Raw genomic sequence first — 25,616 nt, forward strand, 5'->3', positions numbered from 1 at the left:
TATATTATTCAAAATATCATATATATTCACAGAAAATCATATATATTCACAGAAAGCTATATAAAGCATCACAAAATATATATATTATTTAAATGTCATATAAAGATGCATGAAATATATAAGGCATCAAGAAGTTATAATAACCAATAGAGTATCATATAAAAATATAAAAATTCATATATATTATTCAGAATATATGTATATGCATAGAAGTCATATAAGGCATTAAGAAATAATAATACTATTTTTTTTGATTTTACGAGGAAAAGAATATTTTCATTAGAAAAAATTAACGAGAAAAAAGTTAAGCAGCATTAAATATCTATCTCATTATTAATTATGTTATGTGATCTAATATGATTGGGCGGTGCTCCATGTCAATTTTACTACACCACACACGGTGCATAAAGAATTACTCTTCACAAGGACATAGGTTGGGCCAAGCCTATATTGACAATACTTAAAAGAATTTTTTAAGAGTGGGTTAGTTTGATTCAATAGGGAAAAACAAATGATTTCATTACATTAGTTATCCACCCCATATGAATAGATTGAGATTGTATTTGGTGTGTGTGAGACAATCTTGAAAGATAATATGGATTGCCTTCAAAATAGATTGCCATCAGACTAGTAATATTCTTAATCTGTTTGATACATGTAGCAATGTTAAAATAAAATTATAAAAATTTTAATTGATATATTTGATATGATAATTAAATTATGATAATATGAAATTAAATTTTTAAAATATTCTAATAAAATTCTCCCTCCCCACCACTACTATGATCTCCACCACCTCCCCCTTCCTCCTCGCCATCGCGCTGCCAGCGCCCCCATTCCACTCCTCGCCCTCCTCTCTCTTAAGTCCTCTCCGTCGACCCACATTCTCACTCCAAGATTGGTCCTACCCCTCCACCACCTCTGCCGACCCGCCCCCTGGTGCTCTTAGAGCGGTGTCACCTGCTCCATTGCCGGTGAGGTCACCACTTTCGACCTCTCCCATCGAAACTCTCCGGCACTATCTCCACGAGGTCCGCCTCCTCTACCCTCTAGGTTGGCTCGCTGCCAACCTCACCTACATGGACCTCAGCAGCAAAAATCTATTGGGAGGGATTCCAACCGATCTGGGCACTACCCTAGGCTCGAGTTCTTCAATGTTTCCGGCAACTGCCTCCGGCAGCCACTGCCGGGGTGATTTGAGGCGTGCCGAGGCTCCAAATCTTGTTGCGGATGCGGAGGTGATTTGAGGCATGCCAAGGCTCCAAATCTTGTTGGCGAGTTCCTGTAATTTGTATGGCAAGATTCTCAATTTGTGGCCGGGTGTAAAATCTCTATAAGATCAGATGGAGGACAACAATTTGCACGGCGAAATCCGCATCGATGTTGGCAGGTGCTCGAAGCTCCTGAGCTTAAGCTTGGTTGGAATCGGCTCATCGGACAGTTTCGATGGAGCTCACCGTGCTTCCGTTAATCACCAATGGGATCTCTCGTGGAATGGGTTAATGGGTTCATCCTTCCAGCGTTGACAACTGCAGCATTTTGGAGAGATTCAACATGTCGTTCAACCACCTCGCCGGTGAGTCCCATCTTCCGATGCTGTGCTTCATAACCTCCACTCCTCCATCTTCACTGGAACATTGGCCTCTACAACAGGCCGGTGGGGCGGCCTTGGCAGCAGTCGGTGATGGCCCCATCGAGGTTAGACAGAGGGAGGAGTGCCACTAGCGCGAGGTTTGTAGGGATGACAATCATGTGGATCACCATCGATGGTGGGGGTCGGGTTGGTGGTGCTGATCATTCTCTGGATGCGATGGTCTCATGCGCGAGGCGAAGAGTGTGAGCCCGGGGACTGGGCCACGGAAAAAATAATCGTTGCAAGGTGATATCATCTCAAATCTATAATTTTATTTTTTATTATAATATTATTAAAAAAATAAAAATAATTATTTTTTTAAATAATTAAATTATCTCATAAAAAATAATATCGATTATCATTCAAAAAAATATATCAAATGCAGCAATTCAGTAGTTCATTTTAAATTATTGACAATCTGAATATATTGTGGCTATCAAATAATCTAAAAGAGATCTTGTTGAATGGACTGAATCATACCCATGTTCTATATACAAATCTTAGAAGATATATGCTGACCAGTTAGGTTGATTTTTATAGAATTTTCAGCTCAATGCATAGCGCTAGTCAGGAGCAAAACCTCGGACCAAACGCAAGTGAAAGAAAGGAAGCTAAGGTGGCCTTGCTTGCATGCGACACCAGATCCCGATACGTCACGGCGTTACGAGCTTTTCTTCCACGTCGTGCTTCAGCGGCTCCCCCCCCAACGTTTTTTGGTTTTTTTATGGTTACAAAACTTTGACCTTATCATTTGGAATGATGCTCGCTCGTCGTGCGTCATGTACTCGGTGCAGTGGATGTGTTCCCACACGCATCCAGCCACTAGAAGACAGAAAATTTACCGACCATCTTTTTTTAATAAATAGAACAAATTGCGGGCCTTCGCGCAAGGTTGAGCTGCGTCTTGTTGGAGTTATGGTGGAGAATGATGCGATGTGGCCTTCGGTGGAGGGCGGAGGAGAGGCCATACTATTTTCCTCATTCAGATTTTAGTTTTCAATCCAATTATACCATGTAATGCAGCTTAAAGAAATATTTATATTTCTTTGAGATTTGGCAACTCAAATCCATGCGTCCAGCTGTCACGCTCCCCCACCTCCCTCATTAAGCAAACAATTTACAGGGCTGGTTGAAGTTTGTAATTTAGTGCTATGATACCAAAATTAATGTGTAAATAGCCAAATATTACTAAAATTTTAGAAGAGGGTGTGAGGTGCATGAAGCGCTGCTATTTAAGTTACATATGATCTAAAATATTATTTGATATCAGAAATAATAAGTAATTTAATATTAGGATTGGCTTACTAGGCTTAATTAAAAACTTTTAATAGATATAAAATTTTATGCAATAACAACATAAAAGATAGGATTTTTATATTCATATAAAAATCTTAATTTAGCAAAATACGCTAGGGCAGCAGAAATCAAACTTGCCTCAAGCTCAAGTCCAGATCTTGCAACGTTGTACAAAATACGCAGCGCCTGAGCAATTTGGCATCCTTATTTATTGTCAATCTAGTAAAATAATCTACAAGGGTTTAACTGAATATTTTTTTACTAGATAAAAAAGTTTATATATTATAATTATAATAATAATATAATAAGATAGGGTCTTTATGGTCATGGAGAAAGCCCAAGGCAGCAAGATGCGAGACCATTAACTTTAAAGGTCAGGTTAGTAATTCTGCAAGCACTTTTTTTCTTGACATTATTGGAAGGGAAGGGCCGCTTCATTCCATTAAGTGCCCGTAAGCTAGCTTCCAAACTTCCAATCCCCACGGCTTCGAGAACTATGTCCTTTCTCGCACTCCCAAATTCGGGATCCAAACTCCAAGAAATGGGAATATTTCTCTTGATTTGATATCCGATCGGGATCTTGGAAGGAATTCCTGGCGGAAATTCCGATGGCCACGGCAACGATGGCCACGGCAGCCGGGATGGCGATGCTGCTGTACTTCGTTCTCAGCAGGCGTCTGGCGGCGAAGGAGACGGAGGAGGACCGCGGGGATGTGTCGAGGCTGGGGAGGGCGGGGAGGAGAAGGGTCTCCCGGCGGCTGGGGCCCGCCCAGCCGCCGGCGACGTGGCGGGAGGCGGTGGCGACGCTGGCGGAGACGCTCCGGTTCACCTACTCGGAGACGCTCGGGAAGTGGCCGATCGGGGATTTGGCCTTCGGGATCAAATATCTCATGAGGCGGCAGGTAAGTAGGCTTTTGGATCTGGCTGTTTGGACTCTTGCATCAGTCCATAATCTCCTTTTTTTTTTTTTTTTTTTAAATCAATCTTTTGATTTCGATAGAGCTGATTCTTTTGTGTGGAGTTCCATTACGAATAATTTTAAGTTTTTAACAGAATTAGATGTCGAGAGTAACAATTTTGAATATTATTTGGAACTATTATGAAAAAAATGAAATTTTTATATCAGTACCTAAATTCCTTAATTTTATGAACTTTAGAAAGATTGTTCATTATTTGACGGTAGATTGTTGTGGTCCTTAATGTCAGTTGCACTAAAGAGGAGGAGATGCTAAATTGGTTTATGTAATGTGATAGTTGGGAGCCCAAATTTGTAATGGATAATATTGATTTGTTTTTAATGGGATGTCGACTTCAATGATATAATTCGTAATGTATATGAGGTTTTCCTTGTTCGTTGTTTCTTTTGAGTTGTTATAAGATAATTCGCCTTATTTTCTTTTGTGTAAATTTATACATGTTGTTAATACATATTCATGGATTTTACTGTGGTTTGATTAAGTTTTTCTACATTGTGGGGATACATTCTTAAGTTGAAGACTGGTGTAGTTTCTTATGTTATCAATTTTTTTTTTAAAAAAAGAGAAGTTAGTTGATATTCAAATAAAAGACATGAAACTAAGAAATTATTTTATTATTGGCAAGTCCGCTTTTGGCAGCATCTTGTCTCAAGAATCTATTTGCTGCATGGCATACAAACAGTTAATTGCTCAGCTGGCGTTTAAGTGACTTCACAGATCTCGAACATCATTCTATTTTGGTAGACTCATGACCTTATTATAGCATAACATGTATTGCTGAAGTAGATGTTGCTTCAATTGAATGATGTTACTTGTGCAAAATTTCATCACATCGTTACCTATTACATACATGTTCAGGGCAATCTGCATGTTGCAAGTACATATGCTGGCAGTAATTGCGTACAACTCAAAGGCCCTGAAATTATGGCCGAGCTGATTCATCTCCTAAGGTTATTGAACCTGTGCATGCTTTTCTCAAAGAAATCATTCCCAGTCTTTTTGGAGTCTGCAGGCTATGCCCTAGAAGATGTTCTTCTTCAAGAGCCTAAGGCGGGGGTGCGTAAGTATTAAATATCTTTGCTAGATATTTTCTTTTTGGGGAAAAATGACTGCTTAGATGTTAATTTATTTCAAACTTCTAGCTATCTTCATCAGAGTTATGGTCATTTCTCCTATCTCCATTATATGCAGCTTTTGAAGCCTGCCTTCACAATTCTATGTGATAAAAATTCCAAATGTTTTCTTCTTTTAATTCGGGGGACTCATAGCATCAAAGATACGCTGACTGCTGCAACAGGTGCTGTGGTCCCTTTTCACCACTCAGTTTTAGATGAGGGTGGTGTTAGCAAACTAGTCTTGGGTTATGCACACTGTGGAATGGTTGCTGCAGCCCGTTGGATTTCAAGATGTACTACTGCATGCCTCCTTAAAGCAGTTAGCGAGAATCCAGATTACAAAGTCAAGGTATAACTATTTGGATTTCCTTGTGACTTCAAATTCTAGATTTTTCTTCTGTAATTTGTAACTTCATCATAGGTGGGAATATTCCTGAATTCTAATCCTTTGTGAGAAACTATATATTTATTTAGTAATTTTTTTATAATTAGATTATACATCTTGTTAGCATTTTAAATGAATAATTATAGGTTGACAAAATTTATTGTATTTATGTCGGGGTGTTTGTTGCATAATATAATGATTTTTTGTACAATAGGTTGAAAATGAGAAGGATATCCATAGAATAGATAATATGAAGGGAGATAAGACCTATTTGATTAGATGCTCTAAGAGTGATAACTATGGTAACTCTAGAGTTATGAAGATGTAGGATTATGACACCTTTTTACTTTATTTCCTTTTTTTTTTTTGTTTGTGTGTGTGGTTTGGGTGGGGGGGGGGGTGGGAGCAGTGGGGTGGGCCTGTAGGATCCATATCAATGATTAGATTCAGAATCACTATGTGGCTTAATGATTTTTCAGAGGTGCAATACAGAAGCCAAACATGTCTGGCTATTGTTTGCATTCGCAAATTTCCACTTTGGGTATTAATCGTAGTTCCTTCATCCTCATCCTGATAGAAAATGAATGGAGCGAGAGCTCTAAGGATGACCACAACCACTTTTTGTTGAATAGAAGGGAGTGAGGAACTTGGGAATAAAAAAGAAGCGCACAAACAGAAACAAAATACAAAAGAGAGAAGGGAGAGGGGAAAAAGTACAGGGTCTCGTTAGGGAATGAAAATAGAAAAGAGGTGGTGAGGGTGGGGGGGGGGGGGGGGGAGAGACAATTACTCTTAACCATGATTTTTCATGAAGTATGTTATAAACTGCAACATAATGGAGTTCAGGTTACCTTGACAATGTAATTTGTGGGAACTACGAGTCATGAAAACTTCAGCTATATGACCATCTTTAGCTATACATTGATGCATATATCATGTAATGATTTTTTTGGCTGCACCTTTAACCAGAATGAAATAGAATGCTTTCTATTTTGCAAATAAATTGATGATATAAGAGCACATCACAAATTTGGAAAATGAAATGAATGGCCACGTTTTCAAACAATTTCAGGTGTAATAAGTACAGGCAGCTAGAGTTACTGTTTTCTCATTTACTTGGGTTCTCTTATATGCTACACAAATTTTTCAACATTGCATCCATCTTTACACCTTTTGCATTTCATTTTAAATTTTCCTCTCTACTTTTCGGACCCTTTCACTAGCGGATGTAATTTTCATTACCATGTCCATAGCTCAGTGTCCTTCATGATGTCATCTCTTATTGGGGACATATCTGAGGCTCCAATATAGCATTTATTTGAGCTGTGGTCTTCCTAGATGTGACAAACATCCACTTAACACACTCAATTTAGTCATTCTCTTTATATGCCCTTGTAGCTGCTTACTGCAGAAGACTGATCCATGCAAAGTAGCTGTTCTAATTACCATTTTAAAATGCCTAATTATTTCTGTTTGCAAAATGCTGCTATTTAATTCAATCGGAATTTTCTTCATGCATCCTATTACACACTATATAGCCAGGGCAAGCTAATGAGGCTATCACTTTGGAGTACCACCTAGTTAGCACCATTTTATGAATCAAGATGCTAAGAGAAATATGAGGAAGAACCTTTTGCGTAGACTATGAGTTGAAATATGAGGATGGCACGAAGTTTCTTCAGTTCCTGTATTCTTATTACTAAAAGATGCTTTTGTGTAAAGAATTCTTTTCTGCACACACAGCTCTCTATAGATTTTATGCTTTTATTTACAGCATGTCAAGTGATCTTACTCTTTGTTTTAATTGCCAGATTGTGGGGCATTCATTGGGTGGTGGCACTGCAGCACTTTTAACATATATTCTTCGGGAACACAAAGAATTTTCTACAAGTACTTGTGTTGCATTTGCTCCAGGCATGTATCCTCTGAGTGCTGTCATTGCTTTTTTGATCCATTACATATTTATATAGATACATCTGTTTTTTGTGTAATTGCATGTAACTAAGCATTTGTTCTTCATCAAAATTTTGTATCATCATTCATTCAATTAGAAACTTCAGGAAGCTATTCTATTGAGTACTATATCACCCTGTTGTCTTAGTTTTGAAAAACCTTGTTATGAGAACTTTTTTAAACCTAGAACATGCCAAAAGGACCAGAAAGCTTTGTATTGGTTTAGCTAAGTTTAGATAAGTACTTTAAGGAATTATTGGCAGTACCTTTTCACATTTTTTACCTTTTCCCTTTTCTCTTATGCTTTATGGCCTCATTTTACTAATAACTGGAAAGCAGTTGTTTTCCCCTTGTGCGCCTGTTTACTGTTTATAATGTTATTATGGTGAATTAATCGCCTAAGTCTGGAACACATGTCTACTGATGCTTCTATATATTGGATGCACCTGTGAAAATTTTCATTTAGCTTCTGCTGAGGTTTTCTTCACAATGTTTGATTTTGAGGTCATTGGCTCTTTTTATTATAAAAATTCACATGAGTTAGTTTTTGTGTCTGCAAAACCTATAATTCTGTAAAGGTCAAGATTAATTGAGTATTATTTGGTGTTTGTCAGCTGCATGCATGACATGGGACTTGGCAGAATCAGGCAAGCACTTCATTACTACTGTCATTAATGGCTCTGACCTGGTTCCCACATTTTCAACTGCTTCTGTAGATGATCTTCGCTCTGAGGTACCTCCATGTCTTCCTCTTTGTCTTGACTTATTATCAGTTGAGTTTTCTACATATTGCATTCCATACGGGCTTTAGTAGTTTATAATCTGATTCATTTCTTCTGTGTTCAGTTGACTTTAAGTTTAATGAGAATTAATGTACATATTTGGAACTTGATCCAGGGCTTTTTAACCTCATTGTGTTGTCTTTGTTCATAAGATGATAATTTTATGTCACTTTATGTCCATTTAATCCCCGAATGACACCCACATGCTTATCACTGGTTTTTCATGTTGTGGATCAATGGTGCCCTCTGTTTTTAGTTTTAAGAAATCTGTAGTAGAGCTCATCTTGCTTGAAGAAGTTTCTTTTTACATGTTATGATTTGAATCTTGACAGATAATTTAAAAATTCTGCTGCAATTATAGGTTGATGGACATTGTTCAGTGAAAGCTGCCTTTATATGTTGGTACCATTAAAATCCAAGATAATTTGTCCTAACTATGTCATGGAAACTACAAGATGAAAATTATGAGTAGTTATGTTGAGAGCCTGTAATTGGCCTGGTTGCCTTGCAGCATGATCTTGCCCTTGATTTGTCAAGGGTAAGATTCCAGCCTGAAATACAGATAAGGACTTAGCCTGGACCATCAGATTCTTCTACCTGAGCTGAAGCTTGAGCAGAAACTAGGCCCAAGTTAAAGTTGTACATCTTTTAATATAACAGGATTCACCTATTAATACATATAAAAATATTCACCCAAATTAAATTTGTGTTCATGCATGGTTGTCTGTCTGTGTTCATGCATGGGTTTGTGTATTCCAAAGTATGTTGGATTTGAGTCTCCTGGGGTGGCTATTTTGTACTATATGAAATAAAGGAGGAGCAATTTTGGTTGAAGACTCATCACATATCTGAACTCATTAAATTTAAACACAGTTTGTAAGCAAAATAGGATGGCTTTGGGTCGGATGAAGCTCAGCAACATTCCTGGTTTTTGAATTTGCATCATGTAAAATATATGAAGCATGGTGAGATCTGCTTTTAGTTCTGATCAATATTTAAATTGTATTTTTGTTTAGATCTGGAATATTTGATATAAAATTAAAAGTGATGATGCACATAAATGGCACCAGTATAATTGATGCATAAACCTTGAGAGGATTCTGATTTTGTGCTTCAAGTGTGTCAGTGATGTAGTTAAAAGAAAATTTGTTTGGTATGAAGTTCATCCATACTATGTTTTTTTGCTGCTATTAATATCTTTTACATAATAGAATCTTTATGCTGTATCCAATTTCATCAGGCATTCTTAGACATTGACTCTTACACAATGATTTCAGGACTCTCTTTCTCACATTATAATTCGTCATCCACTTTTTGTTTATTTTATTCAGGTGACAGCATCATCGTGGTTAAATGATCTGAGGGATCAAGTGCAGCGCACAAGATTTTTGAATGTTGTTTACCGTTCTGCATCTGCTATAGGATCTCATCTACCATCTATTTCTGGTGCGAGAGCTAGGGTTGCAGGTGCTGGTGCATTTTTACGCCCTGTCTCCAGCAAAACTCAGGTAAAAGGATTTTTCTTGCTATTACAGAGATCATAGTCTAAGTCAAAATTATGTCAATTAAGCAGATAATTGAGTTTGAAACTTAGGTCTTTGTGAAAGGTGGCCTTCTGCTAGGTTAGTGCTAGCTGCTTTATGTAGTTGATTCATGGTTAAAGAATATATAAAGGAATACTTCGTTGCAATTTTTAGTTATTCTGTTGAATGATCATTCATGTTTTATGAAAATATATGTTTGTAGGAATTTATTATGTGGGATTGCATCAGGTCTGATCTAAATTGATGGTTATGGTTACTAAATATGGTTATTCTTTTGTTGTTTAACCATGGTGCTCTTTTTTTATTATTTATTTCATGCCTCATTTTTGGGGTATGGAAATCAATGCATTCAATCCACTTCGGATACCATGTTTTCTAAAAACTTTCTGATGATGATAGACATATTAACTTGGTCCAATGTAGTGTTGATAATTCTTCTCCGCTAGTTGTATTTATCATCAATTTATATATTTTCTGGCTTGAGCTCCCTTGGATAGCACCATGAAAGGATTTTCTGTTATTCTTCTTGGCTTGAGCTCCCTTGGATAACACCCTGAAAGGATTTGTATTTGATAATTCTTACTCCTTTGTGGTTAAACTTTTGAACGGTCTTGTACCAATCCCACTCAACTTATTGAAGTCTTATACTTTGTTTTAGAGAATAAACTGGCTTGGTGCTAGATAACATTTGAACCTTTAATTGGATCTTCTGTTATTTGACGTTGGTGTTCTGCTTCCCCCCACATTGAACTCACAGGTGATGATGAAACAAGCACAGAATGTTGCACAGGCTGTTGCTAGGAGCCGATCCTCATTCTCTTCCTGGTCATGCATGGGTGCACGTCGCCGTGCTGTTGGTACCTTTGCAAGCCCTAAACAGGAAACTTCCCTGGAACCTCATGCTGCATCTCGAAGGAACTCAGAGTCTCTTTTGATTGATCATGGCAACGGAGACACATTGGTGGATGAGCTGCACTTCAGCGGATCCAGGGGTTCTGACCTTAACGAAATAGAGGAAGAGGAGCTAATGCAGGCAGATCAAGTAACCAATGTTTCTGCTGCAGAAGAAATGACTGAAGGCGAGTTGTGGTCTGACCTGGAAAAGGAGCTTGACAGGCAGGATGAAGGTGCTAATGCTCAAGCTCAGGAAGAAGAAGCTGCTGTGATGAAAGAAATAACTGAAGAGGCAAATGCAATGCTAAAAACAGTAGACGACAAGCAACCCATGTCATCGGATGCCTCGGAGGGACATCAGTTCTATCCACCAGGCAGGATCATGCACATGGTTGCGCTGCCAGCTATGAATGCTGAACCAGTTGCTGTCATCCCTGATGAATGCAATGTTGGTATCTATGAAACCCCTAGAGAATTATACAGTAAGATCCGGCTTTCCAGGACTATGATAAATGATCATTATATGCCTATGTACAAGAAGACAATGGAACTGTTGATTGACAAGCTTGCCAAGGAGGAGGATGATTGTACAGATCCGGAACTGTAAAAAATGGCAAAACAATGTTTTGTTGTTATAAGCATGCAATAGAAGCAGTCATCATTTCTTTCACGGTTCCTATAATCTCTATCATCTGTATCTTTTTGGAGTTTGGATCCTATCCAGCTCGGATGTGCGTTGGAGAGGTCTAGCCTTCCTATCATGGCTGTGTGTTCTTGTGCCACAGCCATGCTTGGATGGGTCCCACATGATATCATATATGACTGAGTCCTTTCGGAGTATCAGGATTGACCAAGGCATCTACAGTAAGCGGTCCAACCAAGCTTGTCATTTGTGCGTTGGCTCGTATGTTGCTTAGTGACTCAAAAAAAAAAGAAAAAGAAAAAAAAAAAAGGAAGAGGATAACTTGAACATATTTTATGAAATGATGAACCTACTACCTGAATCCATGACAAGTCCTTCAAATCCTTTATCATTGCATGTGCCCAATCTCTATCCATATACCCATTAAATAGAAAGAAAAGAGAAATTCGACCTCTCCAAAATTTTGAAGAAACAGAAAAAGTTACAGAAAATTGAGATGTTTTTGAAAGTTATGTTAATAAAAAAAATTTTGCACATGTTCACGTACAATAGAAAATTGTACGCATGCACAAAAAAATGTACAATTCTATGCATGAACAAAAAAACTAGTTAAATTAGATTCAAATAAAATTAGATTTTTATGTATGCAAATAAATTCTTTACATATATATGTTTATGTATCCAAAAAAAATTGCATGCATGCACAAAGAAAAGCACACAATTCCATGCACACCAAAAAAATTATTAAATTAAATTCAAATAAGATTAGATTTTTATGTATGTGAAGATTCACTTATACAAAAATTAGATTTTTAGCTTGTACACATATTTATGCATAAAAAATTAGGTTTTTAGCATGTACATATATTTATGCATAAAAAATTGCATGCATGTATAGAAAATACATGCAAGTCCATGCATGTGCAAAAATAAAATAATTAAATTAAATTCAAATAGAACTGGATATTTATGCATACAAGAAACTAATACATAAGGATATTCTTTAAGTACATGCTTATGGCATGGACAAAAAAAAAAAAAAACACACACACACATACAAAAACAAAAAAAATAGATTCTATTTTTTAAAGTTTTTATTGTTTTCTACTATATTAAATTATATTTTAGTCTTATCGATCTTGTTCCATTATAATACAATATAGTAAAAGTGGTATAAATGGTAACCCAATGTACCATTTAAGGACCATGAACAATATATAATTTGCTACTAAATTCAATACCAAATTTGATACCACTTGGATTTTAAAACCCATGATTATCAATAAATAAAAATTTCAATACCAAATTTGATACCACTTAGATTTTAAAATCCATGATAATTAGTATACAATTATCATCAGCACTAATCTAACATTTTCGGCCAAGATAAAACATGGTAGAAAGCATCTCCGAACTGCAGAAAAACCTTACCACGAGAACCATAAAAACCTTAATTATGACAGTAATTATAATGTTTACTTCATGATTATGACAATAATTACAACGTTTATTTTATTGCCATGGTGAAGGCAGGCCCCCTCAGGGAGGGTCCTTCCAAAAATTGGCGGGCGACGCGCCACCTAAAGTAGGGTGGGCATCGCTCGCCCCCGGAGAGTGTGTTCGCTTTCGTAGGGTGTCGGCACGACCCGCCGTCTCTAAACGATCATTGACGTGTCGCCTTTCACCCCCGACAGGACGGGTTAACGTGATCCGTTCCCTGCCCTCCCTACTTATCGCCGACCTCGATCTCCTCAAAACCTTTCCTAGCCGATGTGGGACTAATCCAACGCCACCTCTTAATTCTTTTTCCCCTTTCTTCCGTTGTTCCTCTTCCAAAACCTAGGGTTTAGGGGTTTTGGAACCTGCCGTCCCGACGATCGGAATACGAGCAAAAGACCGCGTAAAGAGAAAGAGAAATCATCGTATGAGTGGTTCTTGCTGTCCTCTCTTTTTGTACTGGCAAGAATAAGCCCTATTTTTGGTCTGCAAAATTATTTGATTCAGCTCATCTTGTTTCCGTGAAGTAGATTCTAGTTTTTTTTTTTCGTTTTTTTTTTTTTCGATTAGGGATTGCTGAAATGTTATCTTTTCGTGCAGATTTTGGAATAACGTGGGAGAGAATGAGGTCAAATTCTAATGATTATGATCAGTCTTTGGGTGAGACCGTTCAGTTTCTCGGGATGGAAGTAACTCAAGATGGTTTGAAGTAAGTTTTGTTCTTTGAGGACTTTGGTTTGTGGTTTATTATTGGTATGGAGTGTTTCTTTGAATAATGAACTTCTGAAGCTTATTCAGATTGTTAAGGTTTTCATTGATGCGACTTGTGTGTTTTGTTTCGCTATTATAGTTCCAGTGCAGATGGAAGCAATGCCATTCTTTTGCCCGAAAAGAAAAAGAACAAATCAAAAGACAAAGGCGAGGTACGGACAGGTCTAATCGAGTGTTTAAGAAGAATTATAAGAATTTTTGTGGAAAGTTTTCTAATTGGGTGGTGGTAGGATTTCCTCTAAAAGCTTTTGCATCTCTTGTTAAGGCTCCTAACCAGAATAAGAACAAGGAAGTGCCAGTTTTGAGCAAAAGCAAACAAAGGAAATTAAAAAAGTTGGAGGTACCTGTTTGGAGTATTATGAATTTGTTCCTTTATTCTTTTTTTCTAAATACCTATCCTCGTTGGTTTGTTTTGTTCCTTGATTCTTTTTCTATATCTCCAGGAGGAGAAGCAAAAGCAGCTGTTGCAAGCTAGAAGTATTAAGATTCTAGAGTACGTTCATTTGCTTATAGTGAAACTGTTGACGAAGCTTTCAAATGAAGGACGAGTCTTTCATCCTTTTTTTTTTTAAAAAAAAATGCTGCTGGTGTTTTTATTACATTTGCTGAGATAACTTGTTTCTGGTATTTTTCAATGAGCCTCTGCTTTGCTGCAGGAAATGCAAGATATGGGATGGTGCTTATTCTCTTCTACATTCTTCAGGCACTATTGGTCAAGTATGTAATATTCAATTAACAATACTTAAATTGGTTTTGACATTGGAAATAATTTTACATAATTAGGTTATGACTTGGCTTTAAAACTTAGTTTGTCTCTTCTACATTCTTCAGGCACTATTGGTCAAGTATGTAATATTCAATTAGCAACACTTAAATTGGTTTTGACATTTGGAAATAATTTTACATAATTAGGTTACGACTTGGCTTTAAAACTTAGTTTGTTGCATTGATTAATTGTAATGTAGGCTGAGACTATGAAGGAAAAACGCAGACGAGCTGTCCAACTTTCTAAAGCTGGTATAGATGTGCCCGAGGACATTTCACCATTTAAGAAGAAGAATCAGAATGTTTCTGATGAGAATGAAGTCACTGGGAAGCTTGATCACCAAAGCCATGCAGACAGTGTCTGTTGTGATAATAGTGTTCTGCCTGCAAAAGGTAAGGAAAGAGATGATGGCAAACATAGCAAGTCTGTTGGAATCCATTCAGCAGCAACAAGCAAGAGCCAGGTGGTTCTGGATATTGGAAAAGACGTGGTGCCATCAACGATGGTAGTTACGGATGAGGAGATCGATACATGCAGTGTAGAAGATCAGAAACAGTCAGCATTCATTTCAAGTAGTTGTGATAAAGGACATGAGACCGATTCAAAGGTGTGTTTCAAGACTTATTAAACAACTAGCGGTATCTTATTATTCTTATTACCTTTCATATGTTGAAGTTAAATCTACCATCCTTTTAATGTGCTTTTCTTATTTTATTTTGCAACATTATCAGCGTCTGTCATTGATAGTATTTCTTGTGCCTTTTTGAGTTATGTTTTATTAATTTTCCGAAGTGTTTGTCTAAGTCAATGTTTTGTTTTCAATCTTCATCTTTGATGACAACTCTTTTTTTGAAAAATCTTTGAATTGCTCATTTGCATCAAAATCAGAATATCATCTCCATTCTTCATAGATCTGTGGCTTATGTTGTATAATTCTAAACCATCATATGTCTTGTTCCGTGGTTTTTTTGTTGGTGCTTTTCATAAATCCACCATGGTGCATCCCTTTCTACTCATATTTGTCAGCCAGGTCATGATCGCAGATTCATTTACAACATTTGCCTTATGCTCATCTCCTCTTCTTAGCCTGTTACTCTTCATATAACTGAGTCTTTCTTAAAGTCTCATAATATTTTCTTGGGGATTTTGCATATTTCAACAAAGTTGAATGTGAGTTTTCCCCTGAATAAGATATTGTTATAACTTCTTAATCATATCCATAGAACATAGACATCCACTGCATCTCGAGCCTCATCAAATGACAATATATTATTTATGCGTCATGCACAAGGTAAACTTTCCTCAATATAAATCAAGGTCCTCTGAATGGATCCATACCATGCCATTTTGGGGTGTATTGAAGTAGGGAGAGGGAAAGGGAGTGGGGGAGAGGGATAAGGAGACATGGAGAGGGGGAGGGGGAGGGGGGAGGGGGAAGGGAAGTTTGTGGTTGGAGAGGGAGTGTCTCCACCCAGAGCCCTTCAGCTGCTAGGTCCATGATGCGGTTGTGTGTATGCGAGTGTGTGTGTGTGAGAGAGAGAGAAGCAGAGCTAGGGAACTAAGATGTTCCTTCACTTCGAGAGCTTTGAGAGATGCCCTCAAGGGGGGGGGGGGGGGGGGGGGAGATTTTATAGTTGAACTAACTTGCACGATCAAACCGTCCCTGGTTGGTGTCAGTTCGGGTTGGTAGGGGCTGAATTGTGTGGCTTGGGTCGGTTCAGCAATCACTGATACAAATGTTGAAAGCCTGCATAAAAGTTGTAATAGGTAAGACTTTGAATTTGATCCTTGGTGGAGGCCTGCTGGGTTTTTTTTTTAAAAACAAAATTGCAAGCTTATTGTTCTTGCATAGATGTTGTAAGGACATTTATACCAAATTACTTAATTCTTCAAGCAATCCATTGATGTGTGATACCAACTTGATATGAATTCTAACCAAGACCAAACTCTTTTTTAGCACTATTTATGCTTTGTTAAAGTAATTTGAGATGAATTTTTCTCTGTTACTGTTGTGTATTATCATAAATGGCACATCAATCTAATTTTTAAGCCATATTGCATGCAAAAGGATATTGCTTCTGCGGATAATGTCTGTGTTGATTTTTAGCTGATGAGTTAGCTTCTTTCTGTCCTTCCAGGAAAAAAGGCAGATGATTTGGAAGTAATTTATCAAAACATGAAGGTTCCTTTGGATTTCATGGTCCAGGAACAAGTGAATGCTCCTATTGTAGTGCATGTATCCAGGCCATTGGAGGTTGAGGAGAAAAGGAAAGATCTTCCCATAATTATGATGGAACAGGAGATAATGGAAGCTATCAATGAGAATTCTATTGTAATATTATGTGGAGAAACAGGATGCGGTAAAACTACTCAGGTTCCACAGGTATGCTCCATGTTCCCACTAGAGACTCTTTAGACTTAGTTACAAATTAAATTTTGGCACTATCGCTCCTCTAATTTCTGTGGCAATATCGTTTCACCAAATTCTGCTTTTATTTATTGATCTCTGTTTCAATGACATGCTACAGTTCTTGTATGAAGCTGGCTTTGGGTCGAGTAATCATAGTGACAGAAAAGGTGTCATTGGTGTTACCCAACCACGGCGTGTAGCTGTTCTTGCCACTGCCAAGAGAGTGTCATTTGAATTAGGAATCCGTCTTGGAAAAGAAGTTGGTTTTCAAGTTAGGCATGACAAAATGATAGGAGATAGTTGCTCCATCAAATTTATGACGGATGGCATTTTGCTTCGAGAAGTCCAGGTTGCTTACCGAACCTTCAACTTATGCATACTTAATTTTCTATGAAATTAAGTTCTTGGTCACCAGTGTAATCCTTGACTGATGTTATAGTGTCTCCAACAGTAACACTAGAAAATATAAACCTTTTAGGATGAGATTAAGAATGTGATGGACACATACACTTGCTGTTCTGCAGCAATCAGATTTACTTAATGTTGTTTAAATGGGAGGAAACATCAGATAAAAGGAAAAACAATTATTTATTATGGAGTATCAACAGAAGTTGTGCGTGAGAGAGAGAGAGAGAGAGAGAGAGAGAGAGAGAGAAGAAAAGTAGAGAAAGAAATGAGAGTAATGTGAGAGGAGGCACATGATGTTTGCATACAACCAAGCATTCTCATTATCTGCTTGAATATTAGGGCAGCCAATTCAAGGTCTGTCGTCAAACAACATGTCCCTAATTAGGGACTACTAATGATTTTGTTATATTGATGGGGAGCATGTTTTAAAGGCCAAAAACATTACTATTAGTCTGATTATATATGCAGCTAGAAATATGCTTCAGTAAACACAAATTACGTCTATTCCATGGATTAGGAGCCACTTCTACCAATATTTACTGGCCGTAAGTGCCATTCTGACAAGGAACCAGCACTCTGCACCCACTGTTACCGCACAGTACTGAGCTGAGCCTAACAATGTGAAAACAGCCTCGTATGTTAATCAGGATGACACTTCTGTGTAGGCATGGAGTGTGTGAAGACACTCCCTTTCTTTTGTGAATCAGCATGACAGTGTTATCCCAGCATGTTATGTGCCATCACCTATGCTGACCGTTGATCGCACTGTATGGGCACCAATTTGAAAAATCCTTGATCTATTCAAAAATCACATGTTAATGGATATAACTTGTTGGTGGCAGTTATTCTGAATTTTTGATATTCTATTGTCTAATAATCCCCTAAATTGAAATGCCTCTCTGAAACGATGACCATAGCTTTGTGGCTTCATAATGTTGCAGCACAAGGCGCAGCCAGCAGGTGCCATGACCAGCTGAACCATGCCAAGCATCGCAGCAGCCAGTGGATTTGTGGGCGAAGACTTCAACAGCTGTGAATCCGCTGGCTCCTGAGAAGCTTGGTATGGTCCAGCTGATCATAGTACTTGCTGGTTGCATCTTGCCTGCATCACATTATTTCCACTTGCTTTAGCATATATTTCTCTAAATTTAATGCTAGACAAATGTGTTTATTAAAGCTGTACTAGTGCCATGATATATAACTCCTTACAATCAATAATAACATTGCATTATATTGTTGAAAATCTCATTCAATGTTATCATTTATATGTGACTTGGCAAGCCTGTTTTCCATCCATTCCTTGGTTGGAACACCAAAAATGTGGGGTTGACTTGAACCTATTTTTAAGATTGGCTTGGGCTCATAGTGTTGGCTTGTGTTTTTGGGTTTTTTTCTAGGCATTGATAATTTAATCTGAGATACTTTCCTCTTCATAGCTGAAATTCGTTTGTCCCATTTGTATATTTTCTCAGGCCATGACTTAACCTTGCTCAACTTGGCTCAGTTGAATAGAGGGACGGCTTAACCTCAGAGCAAATACACACACACACACACAAAACACAATGCAAAATACCACACACCACACACACACACACACACACACATATGCATAAATACTTGCATATAAATATGTCTTTATGTAGTTTTGCTAGAGTTGTAGTAGGTTGTTATGAATCCTGTTAGTTCAAAATAAATGGTGGGCCATTGAAATTCAGACATCATGCTGTTCAGCATGACCTATAATATTAGAAATGCCTTCAATCAAAATCAAATGTTTCAGAGGTTTCTTATGTAGGGTTCATATGGTCATAAAAATGAAAGCGACCTATTGATCTTGGAAAAGGAAGGAAAAGAAGAGCTTGGTGGTCATAAACAAATTAATGATCTGGAGTGTTTAACATGATCAACGCATCTTAGGAGAAATTAGAACCAGAATCAAGTGTATCCAAACCAAGGATGAAGTATCATGCTGGTGGAGTGCTGGCCTGGCACTAGCATGGTACATACTATGTCATGCCATTCTAATGCTTGGCATGCATTGGTGTTGTAAGATGCCAAGTACAAGCATGTAGTCGATACTGTGCCAATGGCACATCAGGGGCGCACTGAGACAGTATATATATTGTTGTGCTATGCCAGGCCAATCGTACATATATCCATGACTGAAACATATACACGAGTTGATCTAGTATCCTTTTGTCCAGTGGTCACAGTCCTATCAATATTCAATCAATTGAGGGCCTTTAAAGGTGTTGGTCATGATTTATAATGTTAAATTTATATTATTTAAAAATATGTAAATACGGTTGTGTTTTGGAGGTCTTTCCCATGCATCAAGTTATCACAAAATGGACAAAATCAATGTTGTAGGGTAATTCTAAAATATTGTAGGCCATTTAGAAATCATGATCATGATCTATACATCTTAAAGCACATACAAACCAAAATGAAATTGATCTGGATGCTTGTAATGAAAGACCAAATCTAAACATTATACCATGTCATTAAAGTTATTGTTTTTTAGGACCACTTGATGTATAAGCAAGAAATCTACAAAGCATTTCATTTTTGGGTTTCTAGAATTTTAGATGCTGCACTTTATGTTCAGCTGCACGGGCTTTGCTTCAATTTGCAAAGACGTGTAAACTTGTGGGGCTGTTGGAGAATGATTAGAAAAAAAATTGTGGGATCGGTAATGTGCATAAGATCATGCATGCTTCAGGTTAATTCAAAAGTTAAGGATCCTTGAAGTGGAAAAGATAACGTTCACCCATGATGTGAACTGCAAAAATTTGCTCTGCAGTATAGTCTGGTGTTTAGTGATTGAGTGGTAACGACAAGGTCCCGAGTTGAATAAATTTCCCATGAGAGGAGATGTTTAATGTTATGTAGGTTTTATGGGTGAGATGATGAATTTGAAGGTGACCAAGTGACCTTTTCTCACGCAAAGTAGTGAGTAGTGATAATATACTACAACAGGTAGCGTTTTGTAAAGGTTAGAGTAGGCTTAACAACAAGAAGACAGTAGAATTTGTATTGGTACAAATTGTGTTATTCCAGAAATAATACATGCAGTCTAGTTAGGGTTGCTTATAGGTACGTGGTTCGATGTGGACAAAAAGATCAAAAGATGTGGAATTTAAGAAGGTTGCTTTTGGAGTGGGAGTTGTCAATTGAATTTCTGCAAGCATGTAAAGTGCTGCTATATAGATTGATCCACCATGGAAGGGGCAAAGATATGAATTGATTATCAGCCCATTACCTTAATTAATTGTATTTGTTGTATGTGGGTTGGCTTGTTGGCCCTCCCTCAACTCAAAAAAAAAAAAAAAAAGAAATCGTTGTATTGATGAATTTTTAGCTAAGATGTTGAACTTGATTTTAAATAATGACATGTGCTTCCAGTTTCTGGTAATCATACAAGTTGTCCATGTGCTTGCATGTCACGCATGCACGTGCGCGCACACACTCACAGAGAGAGAGAGAGAGGGAGAGAGGTGGATTCAGTTACTCAGAGTCCCAGACACCATTAGATAGTGCTGGAGATTGTGTATTTGTAATATACAATCATTCTTATTTCCTTTGAGGAATAGAAAAAGTGGGAAAGTGCTTTTGAGTTGGCTGCAGGTGCAGAATTTCTTGTTGACCAGTTACCAGTATCCTTGAATTAGAACATCTGATTTTTTTGAGCATCAGCAGTTCAGATATTGTTTAGAATGCCTTGACTGATGCAATGTTTTAGATGCGGGAGTCAGTCATGTGATTTGATGGTAATATATGATTATACATGCTTGTCATCTAGATATTAGTTCATTTCTATTAACTGTCTAGTGAGTGGCCATTTTCCATTTACAATACCCGTTGATTGCCTGTTGTGCAGAGTGATTTTTTACTAAAGCGATACTCTGTAATTATTCTGGATGAGGCTCATGAGAGGAGCTTGAACACAGATATACTCATTGGAATGCTTTCTCGAATTATAAATCTTCGCCAGGTTATAATTTTATTTAAACTTCCTCAATTCTGTTCATTTATGCCAAATAATTATGGTGTTAATTTTTATGAATGTACTGGCAGAAATTATATTCAGAGCAGCAGGAGAAAATGCTTTCAGGAGTAAAAATCAGTCCTGAAAATATGATCACTCAATTAAAGCTTGTACTTATGAGTGCTACCTTGCGAGTTGAGGACTTCGTCTCAAACAGGAAATTATTTCATGAAACCCCACCTGTTTTAGAGGTCCCTGTCAGACAATTCCCTGTGACAGTTCACTTCTCAAAGAGGACTCAAGAAGATTATTTAGGACAAGCTTATAAAAAGGTCATGTCAATTCACAAGAGACTTCCACCAGGTGGCATACTTGTATTTGTCACTGGACAAAGGGAAGTGGAGTTCTTGTGTAAAAAGTTGCGAAGAGCATCAGAACAATTAAAAGAAAAAAATTCTATGAGGAAGGCAGACAATGAAATCACCGCAAGCTCAGACGTGGATATGAAGGAAATCGATGAAGCATTTGAGATTGGAAGCAATTCATTAGACCAACAAACTGACAGGTTTAGCTCCTATGAGGACGATGGAAACAATCCAGATATGGATTCTGATTTATCTAATGCGGAATCGGAGAGTGAGCTGGAAGTTGATAGTGAAGATGAAGATTCTTTCAAGTCTGAAGCACCAGAGAAGACCGGTTTGGTGTTAGATTTTCTAAATGATGTTGAAAGCTTTTCTTCTTTGAAGGCTTCATTCGAGGCTTTAGCTGGAAATTTGTCCAACCAAGAATGCAAAGAGAAACCAAGTCTTCCTGATGCTCCTAGTTTGGGAGAAAGTATGGAAGTTGCAACTAGTTCTGCTGGTGCACTATATGTTTTGCCCCTATATGCAATGCTTCCTGCTTCTGCACAGCTTCGTGTATTTGAAGAGGCACCTGATGGAGATCGGCTGGTTGTTGTTGCTACTAATGTGGCCGAGACTTCTTTGACCATCCCAGGCATAAAATATGTGGTCGACACTGGGAAAGAAAAGGTCAAGACCTATAATTACACCAATGGGATGGCAACATTTGAAGTCCAGTGGATAAGCAAGGCATCAGCTGCTCAGCGTGCAGGAAGAGCTGGAAGAACTGGACCTGGCCACTGTTACCGCCTCTACTCATCTGCAGCCTTTAGTAAAGATGATCTGTTTCCTGATTTTTCCTGTCCTGAGATATCCAAGATTCCTGTAGATGGTGTTGTCCTCCTCATGAAGTTCATGGGTATTGATAAGGTTTCGAAAGCACAATACTTTGCCACCTGTTTTTCTTATTTCTTTTTCTTTTGTTTTTCTTGAATATTTGTTTTTCAATCTAAATTGTTCTGTTTCTTTGTGTGTTGCTAAGGTTGCAAATTTCCCATTTCCAACACCTCCTGATACCAAAGCTTTGGTGGAAGCTGAACTTTGCTTAAAGGCTCTTGAGGCACTTGATAGCCAAGGAAGACTTACACCAATGGGGAGGGCAATGGCACAGTACCCTATGAGTCCTCGTCATTCCCGCATGCTTCTGACAGTTATTTATATCCTGAGGAAGCAGCAAGGCTACGCCAGAGTAAATTTTGTGTTAGGATATGCTGTTGCTGCTGCATCAGCTTTAAGCTTTCAAAATCCTTTTCTGATGCAGTTTGGGGAAAAACATGGGGATGATGATATGGATCAAGAAAAGTCTGATACTGAGAAAATGAAGGACCAGGAGGAAACGCTGAGGCAGAAAAAGTAAAAGCAATGGAGAGAGAGGCTCGTGCAAGATTTTGTAATCCCAGTAGTGATGCTTTGACAATTGCATATGCTTTGCAAATGTTTGAGCTTGCAGAAAACTCAGTGCAATTCTGCAAAGAAAACTTGCTTCACTTGAAAACAATGGAAGAGATGTCCAAGATGAGGAAACAGCTGCTGCAGCTGATATTTTATCAGAGCAAGTTTTGTGAAGAATTTGCATGGAATCATGGAACTGCTGATGATGTGGAGCTCTCTTGGAGGATCCGTTCCGATAAGCATCCCTTACTAATGAATGAAGAGGAGCTTTTAGGGCAGTCAATATGTGCTGGTTGGGCAGATAGAGTTGCAAAGCGTATTCGTACTGTTTCAGGATCATCAGAAAATGATCGAAAGGCCCGTGCTGTTCGTTATCAATCTTGTGCTTTGAAGGATACAGTGTTTCTCCACCGCTGGTCTTCTGTTTCTCGATCAGCACCGGAGTTTCTAGTTTACAGTGAACTACTTCAAACAAAGAGGCCATATATGCATGGAGTGACCAGTGTAAAGTCAGACTGGCTTGTCAAGTATGCTAGTTCTCTTTGCACCTTCTCTGCACCACTTACAGACCCCAAACCTTATTATGAGCCTCTAAGTGACCAAGTCTTTTGCTGGGTCAGCCCTGCTTTTGGCCGACATAATTGGCAGCTCCCATTGCATAGTTTGCCTATCAAGAATGATATCCTTCGTATGTCTGTATTTGCTTGCGCTTTGCTTGAAGGACAAGTATTGCCGTGCCTAGGATCCATTCAGATGTTCTTGGCTGCGCCACCATCTTGCTTATTGAGGCCTGAAGCATTGGGGCAAAGAAGGGTTGGGGATCTTCTCAGCAGGTTAAAGATTGGGTCAAGAATAATTGATAGCCGAGCAATGCTGAGAGATGCTTGGAGTCAAGATCCTCAGTTTTTGCATACAGAGATTAAACACTGGTTCCAGGAGAGATTTCATGATCGGTTTGGAGATTTCTGGGAACAAATGCACCATGAAGTTCTTCTTGAGGGCTGTGAACTTTTTCCTAAAAGGGCAAAGAAGGAAAGGAAGAAGGTAAAATGATATGGAATTCCATGTAACGTACGCCACATGTTTTTGGGGCAGCTATTAATCTTTCGCAATCTTGTGGGCTGTTGGGGAAGTTCATGGTATTCACAGGCCAAGGCAGAAACATCTGTCACGGGGTATAGGTAGGTACCTCCAATCTACCTCCAGTTAGGGATTCCTATCGGGCTCGATCACAACTATGTATTCTCTTAAAACTTTCATTCCTCCAAAATTGCAGCTTGTTGAGGGCCATCTTGCATGCAGTTCCCTGTTGTTCCGGGCATGCACCAATCTCTTAATTTACCTATATTGGATTGGTATTACAAACTGGTGTGGACCCATAGACTTCAATCTACGAGTTCTCTGGGCTGTCTGGGTTGGCCAGGCAAGATCTGAAGGTGCTGGAGAATGAACTTACATCTTTTACGGAGTTCGTGGACTGGAATGCTTTTAACTGACATTTGATTTTATTTATGGTTTTTCTTTTACTTAAAAAATTGTATAGTGATCTGGCCTCCAGTGGCTTTCTTTTTATGTTTCCTTTGCGGGAGTAGTGTCTTGATGTAACTGCAGTCAGGTGACAAAATGTACAATAGAAGAGGAAGCTGAATGCATTAGGAGCAGGGACATCACTACGCTAGAGCAAAATAAACATTCATTTATTTATCTATTTTCATTTTCATACATTGTATTTGTGAGCTTTTCTTCGTAAATAATCACAGAAAGTGGACCATGCCTTGCTATTTTGGATGCTTGAACTCAACTGATAGAGGAACAATAAATTGGTGTAGTAATTTTCTACCTACGGTGGCAGAAAGAATTTTTTTTAGGCGGCGTGTCTGCAAACAGTCACAGTCTCCATGTCCTTTCCAAGTTAACATAAAAGGCAGAAACGGTGGACGGCAGGTAAATCCAACTTTTTTGAGATAAACCATGGCTTGCTTGGCAGTCACATCGCTCTGCTTACAACCAGAAGTTCTGGCTAGATTCTTTTGTTGTGCATCGGTAGATATGTAGACCAAAGTAATTGTTGTGCGGTTCAAATGCCAGTCAATTTTGAATTTATTTATTTATTTATTTATTTGGTGGGGGTGGGGCGTAAAATGAAAGGCGATATCATGTGGGACTTACCATCTTTATGAGTGGCTGCATCCATGCACGCCTATAATCGTTTCATGTTGACTACTAGGTTAGAGAGACAAGCCAAACTGCCAAGATCCGAAGAGTTGCTGAAATTTTAGAGATTGGATGTGCTAAATAATTTGGGATGACAATGGATCACATATAAGTCATTTGTACTTGTCCCAGAGTGATGCAGGACAGGTAAGAGTCCTGGGACGGAAGGTGGCGAGGAGAGTTGGACAGATGGATTGGATGGGTCGGATTCAATAAAGCTATTTTTTTTTTTAATTTTTACATACAAATTATTTTTTAATCTTAGTAAAGGGATTTGTGAAAAGATATATTTTTGGATCGAGTATGAACCCATCCTAGATCTGATGCGAATCAAATAAAACCCACCCCATTAGAGCATGGTTGAATCAAATACCCAATGGGATAGAGTAAATTGGCACCTCTATGAACAATATTATTTGAACCAAAAAGTATAATACCCATCTTCAACTGCCCAGGAGCAAGATTACACATCAACCATCAAAGAATCCGGTAATATGGACCATGGTCTTAAAGCTTAAGATGAATCTATAAAGTATCAAATAGT

At 38.1% G+C, this 25,616-nt stretch overlaps 2 protein-coding genes across 3 annotated transcripts; both read left to right on the forward strand.

Moving 5' to 3' along the window:
- The first annotated feature begins 3,332 nt into the window (after positions 1 to 3,332).
- On the forward strand, positions 3,333 to 11,249 carry LOC105045133 (uncharacterized). Of its 2 annotated transcripts, none has more exons than XM_010923289.4 (7): positions 3,333 to 3,831; positions 4,765 to 4,962; positions 5,098 to 5,370; positions 7,218 to 7,320; positions 7,974 to 8,092; positions 9,473 to 9,649; positions 10,443 to 11,249. In XM_010923289.4, exons 1-7 carry the CDS (start codon positions 3,538 to 3,540, stop codon positions 11,184 to 11,186), a joined length of 1,908 nt encoding a protein of 635 aa, XP_010921591.3. In that variant the 5' UTR covers positions 3,333 to 3,537; the 3' UTR covers positions 11,187 to 11,249. The 2 variants fall into 2 exon arrangements, with proteins under 2 accessions (XP_010921591.3, XP_073113799.1); XM_073257698.1 differs by lacking the exon at positions 3,333 to 3,831 and adding an exon at positions 4,526 to 4,646.
- A 1,779-nt stretch (positions 11,250 to 13,028) lies between these two features.
- On the forward strand, positions 13,029 to 24,580 carry LOC105045134 (ATP-dependent RNA helicase DEAH13; the record flags this gene model as incomplete). The annotated part of the gene is given in 13 exon segments (XM_073257367.1): positions 13,029 to 13,203; positions 13,320 to 13,428; positions 13,570 to 13,642; positions 13,756 to 13,830; positions 13,934 to 13,983; positions 14,147 to 14,207; positions 14,456 to 14,863; positions 16,376 to 16,639; positions 16,785 to 17,015; positions 20,955 to 21,068; positions 21,152 to 22,336; positions 22,449 to 22,818; positions 22,821 to 24,580. Coding segments are annotated over 13 exon segments (4,206 nt in total), but the record flags the coding sequence as incomplete, so codon positions are not given.
- Between the last annotated feature and the right edge of the window lie 1,036 nt (positions 24,581 to 25,616).

The sequence above is a fragment of the Elaeis guineensis genome, chromosome 5, assembly GCF_000442705.2.
Source record: "Elaeis guineensis isolate ETL-2024a chromosome 5, EG11, whole genome shotgun sequence".
Classification (NCBI taxonomy): Eukaryota; Viridiplantae; Streptophyta; class Magnoliopsida; order Arecales; family Arecaceae; genus Elaeis; species Elaeis guineensis.

What these genes read in the sequence shown, in the direction of transcription:
- LOC105045133 (XM_010923289.4), top strand. Translation starts at nt 3,538, where the DNA reads ATGGCCACGGCAACGATGGCCACGGCAGCCGGGATGGCGATGCTGCTG. An exon ending in ATCCAGATTACAAAGTCAAG is followed by an intron (nt 5,371 to 7,217) that starts GTATAACTATTT and finishes TTTAATTGCCAG; the next exon opens with ATTGTGGGGCATTCATTGGG. An exon ending in TTGTGTTGCATTTGCTCCAG is followed by an intron (nt 7,321 to 7,973) that starts GCATGTATCCTC and finishes GGTGTTTGTCAG; the next exon opens with CTGCATGCATGACATGGGAC.